Raw genomic sequence first — 9,975 nt, forward strand, 5'->3', positions numbered from 1 at the left:
GTTGCGTAAACGAATTAACGCACAGAAGTGTGTGGCATATTACGTGACAGGATTATTAGCGAATACCATACGATTACGTCATACATCTCTTTGCATACGTCCACTTTTAGTTAACTACTTAGTATGTATTCAGTACTTTGCTTTACGGTTGTTGAGGCATTAACTCTTAAACAGAAGAATGTTAAAAATCTTGAAAGCTTTGAGATGTGGTGCTACCGCCGTATACTAAAAATAAGTTGGGTGGATAAAATTACAAATGAAGAGGTAATACGCAGAATAAATAACGATCCAGAAGTTATACTGAATATAAAAAAGAGAAAACTTGAATAGTTTGGCCACCTGATGAGAGGAAAAAAGTACACATTCCTACAAAATATAATGCATGGAAAAATCCAAGGACGCAGAAATCCAGGCCGTAGAAGAATGTCCTGGATGAGAAATTTAAGAGAGTGGTTTGGCTGTACCACTAACGAATTATTTAAAACAGCAGTAAATAAAATTAGAATCGCCCTAATGATATCCAATCTCCGATAGCAGAGGCACTCAAAGAAGAAGATATGATAAACTCGAAAAATCTCCAACGTTCACTGTTAGACATATGCCTCCCGTTCAGTACACACATTTACTGCTCCTTGACGCTGTGACGAGAATGAGATAGGATTTAACAAATAGAATGACAGAAAACTAAAAAAGACAATGTGTCAAACGTGGAATGCGTCGCAGAACGTGAAATATTAGCGTAAAATTATATGATGCCATAGACGGTTCTTAAATACCCAGCAAACTCGCTTTGTAAAGTTACATAGCAGGGATCTGTGCGAGAAAAAGTCGATCATTCGTTTTATAACCCAAAGGGGACCATAAAATATTCAACGTTAAAATTTGACATAATGTAACGGTATGACAAATTATTTTTTCTCCCGCATGTGCTTGCCTGTGTACCTATACAAGGGGAGTCGTGCATAACCTTTAAGTTGATCGTAATACATAACTGCAACAACAAGTATGTTGACGACTTGGATTAGTATATACAGTGCATTCCGTACGTTTTTTAAACATGGTTAGGAAATTGTTGACTGGGGGCTATTAAAGAAGTTCTTAAAATAATTGCGGGTCACCGCCTTTTCTGTAAATGGAGTGAATATTGTTATCGATTTAATTTTTTTCTTCAGTTGAATAATTCCTGCTGGTATTTGGTCTAAGCTTACTTCTTTTTCTCATTCAAACTGTTTCATAGCTAATTTTACTTCCTCTTTATAGTGCCCTGTTCACCTGTTTTGGTAATTTCGGACTATTTCATCTCTTATAACATAAAACAGTTGTTTCAGATATCTTTATCGCGTTTCCTTTTTTTATGGATGAATATGCTGCCGTTTTCATCTCCTACTATTTCATATGGAGCTACACGATTAACAATTCCAAATCAAGAAAAGACAAATAACACTCCGAATTATATTATACAACTAATAGTCGAAAAATAAAGAGCAAGAGGTAGATAATCAGACAATTAAGATGAGCGCTACATGATGTACGCAATGCCACATTTGAACACTACATTAGTACATTGTCTAAAGAAGATCATTCACTATGGATAGCAACAAAACACTTAAAGAGACCTGATCAATACAACCCACCAATTAAGAAAGATGACGTTAGTCGAGGGAGATCAGACCAGGAAAAAATGTCAACATTTTCAGAATACCAGATAATAATAATCAAGCAATAGAACACTGAAAACTTTTGTTTTTAACTGTACGCCCGTGAATGACTTATTATTTTTTAAATAACACTTAATATTGCACTTTTTTATTGTATTTTTTTCATCTTTTAAGATAATTCTTATAGGAATATATTTATTTATAACATACGGTCTTATGGGAACAAGAGTTGCAGTAAAAGATTTTTCTAAATATAGATTGTAAACCATATTTCCAATATATTTGTGAAAAAGAACCAGTTTATAATATTCCGGACGACGTAATAAAACCTTATTTTAGACTATTGGTCGATGAATTGAAATCATTGTTCAAGAAACGAATTATTCATGTGCAGATGTTCTACTATAAAAACATGTAAAACCAAAATCTCGATTAAAAATAATGCAACCAGTTACTCACGATGAAACTTAACCCCATTATTGATTTTACAAGTAATAAAATGGGTCGACAAAAGACCAGTTTTAATCCTTACAACATTTAAACATAATAGTTATATCTTGGTTTAATCAGATGAAAAGAAAAATTATACACAAGTACTAAAACCACAAACTATTCTCGATTATAACTTGGTGAAAAAGAGTGTTGATTTTAGTGATTAAGTGGCTTCTTACCAAAGCCCAATACGCAAAATTCTGAAGTGGTACCGGAAAGTGGCAGTGGAATTAATATTTAATACCGCATTTAATACCGCAGTAGTAAATGCTTAGTTGCTAAATAATAGAAAACGTAAAAAAGCGACAACCTATCCTTGAGTTCAGACTGGAGTTCGCGAAGGCATTTGCAAATAAAGAAATGTTGTAACCCTCACGAACAGTTACACCCAAAAATACCATCTCAGGCAAAGCGATGTAGATAATACAAAGAGAAGAAAGTGTACAAGATGTAACAAAATTTTAAGAAGAAGCATGACTAGTAGAAAGGACGATAGAAAAGTTAAAAAAGTTAAAACATACTCTGAAGAATGTGATGGCAAAACTGGAATATGTCTAGTGTACTTCAATGGAGCACATTAAAAAACAATTTTACTTATACAGGAACTATTATTGAGTAAAAACGTATTATACCTCAAGTGGCCTTATAGTATTGGAAGTCGTAAATTGATAGTTTTAGTAGAACATTTTAATTGTTAATTACCTCCGTAAAAGTGAGTTATAGTATTTATAAAAAGATGGATGTAAATAATATGCCTTCGACATCTAAAAAAGCTAAATGTGAATATAAACGTAGATTGACCACTGCTGAATTACAATCATTGTTAGAAGCATCTGGCGAGGACGATGTAGATTAAATGAATGGTGGAAGTGACTCTGATTGACTCTGACGAAATATTTGCACAAAGTCGTTCAGAAAAATCGAGGATTGCGTTTTGGAAAGAAACAACACAAACAGAATTTAAGACTTTTCTCGGACTTATGTTCCATATGGGGACAATTAAGATGAACCGTCTGAATGACTACTAAAAAAGTATGGGTAACTTCTATAATAGTGTTGACTTGACTAGATAATTGCTCATAGCCCATATTAAGAAATAAGCGAATAGATAATCCTCACTTGTCAAAGAAACTGAAAAAACGTGAAGTGGTTTAAAAACTAAAAAGTCCCCTATTCAAACTGGTTTTTAATAAAAAATTTAATAATATGTTAAAGTTTTTTTAATATACCCTAAAACTAAAAGCGAAAAGAATCTATTGCAAGTTACAAAATACTTGTAGAGTCATACTGTTTGGACAAGTACAGTTGTTTAAATAATCGCTTTCTGTCATAAACAAATTGAATAAATTGTAAAATATTTTTTGATCTGCTTGATATTTAGCACACTTTAATAACTCATCAATTGCCATAATTGCCTGTCGTTAGGCCAAACACAAAGTTATTAACATTATTTATAAATTACTACAAACATAATATCATAGAGTTTACGGTTTTTTGGAATTATCTCAATTATTTATGTATTTAAATTTGGTATTTCTCTACATAGAAAACTTTTTATGGTCTACAACTATTATTTGAATTATTTTTCTTTAGAATGTATACAAAACGTTTTATAAGCAAAAAATTATTTTTTTTTGCCTTTTAAGATTGTTTAAAAAAACAAAGCAAAATCAACTGTATGTCTTTACGAATTTTTCGCCAGCTACCCCTCATACTATTTAGAATTTAAATTTCTGTATAAGATTTTTTTAAATTATTTAGCGAGGTTCCGTGAACTACTTTCTTATGGCATGGTCAAAGTCAAATATTATTTTTTTATGTGATTAAGCCACAATTATTGGTCGTTATTGAGATGAAAATTACATTTTAAATTAACTAATATTTAACGTTTTGATTTCCACTATTATTTTACAATAGCTTTGTTTATTGTACTAATTATGTAAACATGTGTATACACATTTTGTACAGAAAAACGTTGTTTGAGAACGATTTCCGGAATGGAAATCAAAATTTCAAACATTATCACAATCACAACCAATAATAAAGGCCTTAATCCCATAAAACCATAATATTTATCTCAAACTATTCATCGATAGCTTCGACTAAACAGGTTGTAAATTAAAATTTATGTAAAATATTCCCCTACACGATTCTCTGGGCAAAAATATCTAGGTTAAATAAATATAACATCTAAACGAAGAAAAAAACCTGTTGAGACTGCAACTTGTGAGCAGGTAGTTTCAATGTCGTTATTCGAACTTGACCCAAACAACCGATCGATATTTAGGTATCTAAAATATTATTTTAAGGATTAATACCGGCAACATCTACTGGCTCTAAAATGATGCCAAATACAGTGATTTTACCGCTCGATGTTAAAACGTAGGTTTGATGTAAAAATTAAATATATAAAAAAAATTGGAATATTAAAAAACCGACAAGAGTGCCAAGCCTACAAAGGTGCCCTAAACGAACATACACAATTTATAAATAGAAAATGATAGCAAAAGTGGTATGGACATGTAAGAAGAACTAGCGACAGCAGATGGATAAAGAAAATAACCGAATGGAGCCCCATAGGAAGGAGGAAAAGAGGACGACCCCGAAAATCCTGGAGGAACGAAGTAGACGACGCCATGAGTAAGAGAGGACTGAACGATGGAGAATGGAACAACAGAGAGAGATGGAAACGGTTGAGCGAGGGAAGGCAGTGAATACTGTAGAATCCCTAAATATATATATAAAATGATAGCAATTCTTGGTGATGCTAAATTACTGCAACGTGAAAAGAGTTCTAAAGGATAGCGGGATGTATATATATATATATATATATATATATATATATATATATATATATATATATATATATATATATATATATATATATATATATATATATATATATATATATACATCCCGCTATCCTTTTGAAATCTTTTCACGTTGCAGTAATTTAGCATCACCAAGAATTGCTATCATTTTCTATTTATAAATTGTGTATATTCGTTTAGGGCACCTTTGTAGGCTTGGCACTGTTGTCGGTTTTTTAATATTCCGATTTTTTTTATATATTTAATTTTTACATCAAACCTACGTTTTAACATCGAGCGGTAAAATCACTGTATTTGGCATCATTTTAGAGCCAGTAGATGTTGCCGGTATTAATCCTTAAAATAATATTTTAGATACCTAAATATCGATCGGTTTGGTTCAAGTTCGAATAACGACATTGAAACTACCTGCTCACAAGTTGCAGTCTCAACAGGTTTTTTTCTTCGTTTAGATGTTATATTTATTTAACCTAGATTGATATTTTGCCCAGAGAATCGTGTAGGGGAATATTTTACATAAATTTTAATTTACAACCTGTTTAGTCGAAGCTATCGATGAATAGTTTGAGATAAATATTATGGTTTTATGGGATTAAGGCCTTTATTATTGGTTGTGATTGTGATAATGTTTGAAATTTTGATTTCCATTCCGGAAATCGTTCTCAAAAAACGTTTTTCTGTACAAAATGTGTATACACATGTTTACATAATTAGTACAATAAACAAAGCTATTGTAAAATAATAGTGGAAACCAAAACAGATATACAGATTTTTACATAATTTGTACAATAAACAAGGTTAAATATTGGAAATCGTATCGTTAAATATAAGTTAATTAAAAATGTAATTTTCATCTCAATAACGACCAATAATTGTGGCTTAATCACATAAAAAAATAATATTTGACTTTGACCATGCCATAAGAAAGTAGTTCACGGAACCTCGCTAAATAGTTTAAAAAAATCTTATACAGAAATTTAAATTCTAAATAGTATGAGGGGTAGCTGACGAAAAATTCGTAAAGACGTACAGTTGATTTTGCTTTGTTTTTTTAAACAATCTTAAAAGGCAAAAAAAATAATTTTTTGCTTATAAAACGTTTTGTATACATTCTAAAGAAAAATAATTCAAATAATAGTTGTAGACCATAAAAAGTTTTTAATGTAGAGAAATACCAAATTTAAATACATAAATAATTGATATAATTTAAAAAAACCGTAAACTTTAAGATATTATGTTTGTAGTAATTTATAAATGTTAATAACTTTGTTTTTGGCCTAACGACAGGCAATTATGCCAATTGATGAGTTATTAAAGTGTGCTAAATATCAAGCAGATCAAAAAATATTTTACAATTTATTTAATTTGTTTATGACAGAAAGCGATTATTTAAACAACTGTACTTGTCCAAACAGTATGACTCTACAAGTATTTTGTAACTTGCAATCGATTCTTTTCGCTTTTAGTTTTAGGGTATATTAAAAAAACTTTAACATATTATTAAATTTTTTATTAAAAACCAGTTTGAATAGGGGACTTTTTAGTTTTTAGACCACTTCACGGTTTTTCAGTTTCTTTGACAAGTGAGGATTGTCTATTCGCTTATTTCTTAATATGGGCTATGAGCAATTATCTAATCAAGTCAACACTATTATAGAAGTTACCCATACTTTTCTAGTAGTCATTCAGACGGTTCATCTTAATTGTCCCTGTTTTGTGTGGATAGCCGTAGTTGGGTATGATAAATCCGTACGACTTAAGTGGACTGTATATTTGGTTTTTATTATTTTAAAAATACATATTACAACTTAAAACTTATATGTAAAAACTAAAAAACGTAAAATCTGTCAGTTCTTGTTCGCCATCTTGATTCTGTCTCTCTGCCTTGACATGACACCTTGCCACGAGTCGGCGCGTAGATGCCGCGTACAGAGTCGGCTTAACTACACTGTTCATGCCGCCCCCCTTGAAAGGCTGAAGTAACACATGCCTTTCAACAGACCGAAATAGTCAACAACTATATAACCGGGCGAGCTAATTGTCACTAATCGGTAAAACACATAGTTTCGCGCATGCTCTTTTGAATGTACCGTGAGCAGTACGAACACACACAACGCGCACTATCCCATCGCTGCCCGGATACACATCGACTACTCTTCCTAGTTCCCATTTCATTGGAGGAAGTTTGTCATCTTTGAGAATAACCATCGAGCCCCTTTGGATATTAGGACTTGCTGCTTTCCATTTTGTACGTTGCTGAAGAGATGACAAATATTCTCGCGACCATCTAGCCCAAAAATGTTGAATAACTTGCGTAAGATGATGATATCGCTTGAGTTTGTTTGTATGGACATCTGTGAGATCCTCTTGTGGTACAGCCATTAAGGAATCTCCAATTAAAAAATGTCCTGGCGTGAGTATACCAAGGTCAAGTGGATCATTGGATAATGGTAAGAGAGGTCGAGAGTTTAAACATGATTCAACCTGTGCCAGGAGAGTATACATCTCATCATATGTGTATTTGTTTTCCCCCAATACCCTTTTTAAATGATATTTTACAGACTTAATAGTTGACTCCCATACCCCGCCAAAATGAGGAGAGTGGGGAGGTATGAATTTCCAATTGATTTGGTGATCAGCAAAATGCTGGAGAAACTTTGACTTGATATTTGTATCACTTATAAATGAGTACAGTTCCTTCAAATGATTGTTTGCCCCCACAAAATTTGTAGCATTGTCAGAGTACAAGTTTTGACAGAGACCCCTTCTAGCAACAAAACGTTTAAAACAGTTTAAGAATGACTCGGTAGTTAACTCATAAACCAATTCAATATGAGTTGCCCTAGTAGTAAAGCAAGTGAATATACAAATGTAACTCTTAACAATTTTACAGTTTCTTAGGTTGCTTGTTTTTAACTGAAAGGGACCACCATAATCAATACCGCAATTAAGGAAAGGTCTGGATGCTACTACTCGTGATCTAGGTAATTGACCCATTAGATTATTTATCGTAACTGGCCTTGCCCTAAAACATGTTATGCACTTGTGCAGAATATGTCTGATTGTATCACGCCCTGAAAGAATCCAAAATTTTAGCCGTAAAATAGATAATAAAGTTTGTTGTCCCATATGTAAATGTTTAAGATGATATGAAGTAACGATAAGCCGTGTGAGCACATGATTTTTTGGTAAGATAATTGGATGTTTTTGTGAAAATGGTAAATCTGAATTTTGTAAACGTCCACCAACTCTTAAAATACCTTCTGAATCTAAAAAAGGGTTTAATGAGATGAGACTGCTTGTCTTACATAGTGAGCCCAATCTTTTTATTGACAAAATGTCTGAACCAAATGTTTCCAATTGAGCCATTTTGATTAGAATTCTTAGTGCGCCCTCCCTTTCATCAACAGTAAGTATACCCCATTTACGTTCACCTATTGGCAATCTACAATTGTTTATAAATCGCAGAATATAAGCTGTGGTTTTTTGTAACTTGTTAAGACTTGAAAATCTATCCCAAATTGTATGCAATGTTGTAACAATTAATGAAAATTTAACTGGCCTTTTATCTGGCACTTCCAAAGTACTTAAGTCATTTATATTAAAATAAGGCCATTTCTCCTTATCTTCCATTAGCCATTTTGGACCATTCCACCAAAGTGAAGAATCTTTAAGTAATTTTGGTTCCATCCCCCTGGATATGATGTCGGCTGGATTTTCTTTGGAGTGGATGTGATGCCACTCATATGTTTTAGTCAAATTTTGAATCTCCGAAACCCGATGTGACACAAATGTTTTCCATTTTGAAGCCTCGCCCTTTATCCAATGTAATGTAATTGTCGAATCTGTCCAAAAATGCACTTTATTAAATCTTATGTCCATTGTATGTATAACTTCCCTGGCAAGTGTTGCGCTGAGTAACGCCCCACATAACTCTAACCTTGGTAATGAGATTGTCTTTAACGGAGCTACTCTTGATTTAGCACATAGTAGATGCACATGATATAACCCATCATGACTTATTGACCGTACATAAATTGCTACCCCATATGCAATTTCCGATGCATCACTGAAGCAGTGAAGTTCAATGTCCTTTGGTTGTAAGCATAACACGTGTCTTGGAATTTGTGTTTCCTGAGGTAATGACTCATTCCAATCCAATTTGAGCTTCCATAATGATTGCATAATTACCTTAGCCGTGATTATGACTGGTCCCACAAGACCCAGAGGGTCAAATATTTGAGAAATCATTGATAATACTGACCTTTTGGTTGTCTGAGATTGTATATTAAAATTAATATTGTACTGCTAGATGTCCAATTGAGTATTCCAGTACAACCCCAAAGTTTTACTAGTGATGTCTTCAGACAAATAATGCTCAACTTGTTGATTATTTTGTAAATCCCCTTCAAATACTTCTGGTTTATTTGAGACCCATTTTCTGAGCTGAAATCCTGCTGAGCTCAAAATGAAACTGATGTCCTGTTTTAACTTCCTAACCTCTTCAATTGTGTCCCCTCCTGATAATAGATCATCTGCATAAAAATCCCTCAAAATAGTTTGACAAGCTTCTTGTAAATTTGACATATGTTCATATGCTGCTTGTTGTATACATCTTATTGCGAGAAAGGCTGATGGTGCTAAACCATAAGTTATTGTGTTTAATTTGTATGTGCTTATAGGTTGGTCCGATGAAAATCTCCAAAAAATTCTTTGTAAATCCCTTTGTTTTGAAGAAATAAGAACTTGCCGATACATCTTTTCAATATTAGAAGCAATGACAACTTTATGTTTTCTAAACCGTAGCAAGATGTGTAATAAATCTTCCTGAAGCCTTGGTCCCACCATTAATACATCATTCAATGACAAATTATTGTCTGTTTTAGCAGACCCATCGAAGACTACCCTAAGCTTGGTAGTAGTAGATGATGTCTTTAGTATCCCATGATGTGGTATATAATATTTTGGTATATCTCCTTGTATCTGTAGCTCCC

General features: G+C 32.8%; 1 protein-coding gene across 1 annotated transcript; it reads right to left on the reverse strand.

Moving 5' to 3' along the window:
- Window positions 1-7,015: 7,015 nt before the first annotated feature.
- LOC140448912 (uncharacterized) lies at window positions 7,016-9,232 on the reverse strand. The gene has a single exon (XM_072542043.1). The coding sequence runs from the start codon at window positions 9,230-9,232 to the stop codon at window positions 7,016-7,018; it is 2,217 nt and encodes a 738-aa protein (XP_072398144.1).
- Window positions 9,233-9,975: the final 743 nt, after the last annotated feature.

This window comes from Diabrotica undecimpunctata, chromosome 8 (assembly GCF_040954645.1).
Source record: "Diabrotica undecimpunctata isolate CICGRU chromosome 8, icDiaUnde3, whole genome shotgun sequence".
Lineage (NCBI taxonomy): Eukaryota > Metazoa > Arthropoda > Insecta > Coleoptera > Chrysomelidae > Diabrotica > Diabrotica undecimpunctata.

Coding starts and splice junctions, on each gene's coding strand:
- LOC140448912 (XM_072542043.1), bottom strand. CDS start 9,232: ATGATTTCTCAAATATTTGACCCTCTGGGTCTTGTGGGACCAGTCATA.